Source organism: Penaeus monodon, chromosome 33, assembly GCF_015228065.2.
Source record: "Penaeus monodon isolate SGIC_2016 chromosome 33, NSTDA_Pmon_1, whole genome shotgun sequence".
NCBI classification, from domain to species: Eukaryota; Metazoa; Arthropoda; class Malacostraca; order Decapoda; family Penaeidae; genus Penaeus; species Penaeus monodon.
Genome location: NC_051418.1, coordinates 14,923,636 through 14,924,322, shown reverse-complemented (window position 1 = coordinate 14,924,322; position 687 = coordinate 14,923,636). Strand labels below are relative to the sequence as shown.

The following is a 687-nucleotide window of genomic DNA, read 5'->3' as shown; positions in this document are numbered from 1 at the left end:
GACTGTAGGGGTTAAATATTAATTGATTTTTTTTTTTATTAATATTTTTGTGTAAAATTTGAAACCCATTGTAGATACAAATTCGACATAACAATGGTAAAGGCTTATGGATGAATACAAAACCTACATATATATGAAATATGTAAACAAATATGTGATGCCTGTGTTTTAACCTTTTTGATTTGTAGCACTGCTGAGCTGCATTTCCTTAAATCTTTTATTTTGTATACAAATAACTATGTTTACTCACCTGCAGATGTAGCTGCGTGGCTTGCAACATATGTTGGTTTAAATCAGCTCGAGTCATCTTGTGATGGCAGCCATGTTCAGCAAAAGTGCATGCCACCACCACCTTTGGGCATGTCTCTGTCATGTGTCCTGCAACTTCCCCACGTGGCATCATAGCTCCACACATCTCACAAGGGACTGTCACACGCACACAACTTAACAAATGCAGCTGAAAGACCAAGTAGTACAAAATATATTTTCTATATAAGTTTTGCTTTGTAGAGAAGTATACATGTATGCAATATACAACTTCTTGTATAATAAATACACATGAACAGCTGAAATTTGTTGGGAATTGGGTATCAGGTAATGAAATTTGATGACTAGAGTTTTCATAGCATTTATCACAGTTCTAATCTTACATCAAGCCAAGAATTACAACAATAAGAACTATGTTTT

General features: G+C 34.4%; 2 protein-coding genes across 2 annotated transcripts in view; both read right to left on the bottom strand.

The window, feature by feature from the left end:
- The window catches only part of LOC119594266 (DNA repair protein complementing XP-C cells homolog), a gene marked incomplete in the record, with an annotated part of 63,731 nt that overhangs the window by 37,132 nt on the left and 25,912 nt on the right, over positions 1-687 (bottom strand).
- LOC119594067 (TNF receptor-associated factor 6-like) overlaps positions 1-687 on the bottom strand; it is an 8,287-nt gene that overhangs the window by 2,292 nt on the left and 5,308 nt on the right. The window contains 1 exon segment of the mRNA XM_037943108.1: positions 251-457. Coding sequence (XP_037799036.1) covers positions 251-457 — 207 coding nt within the window.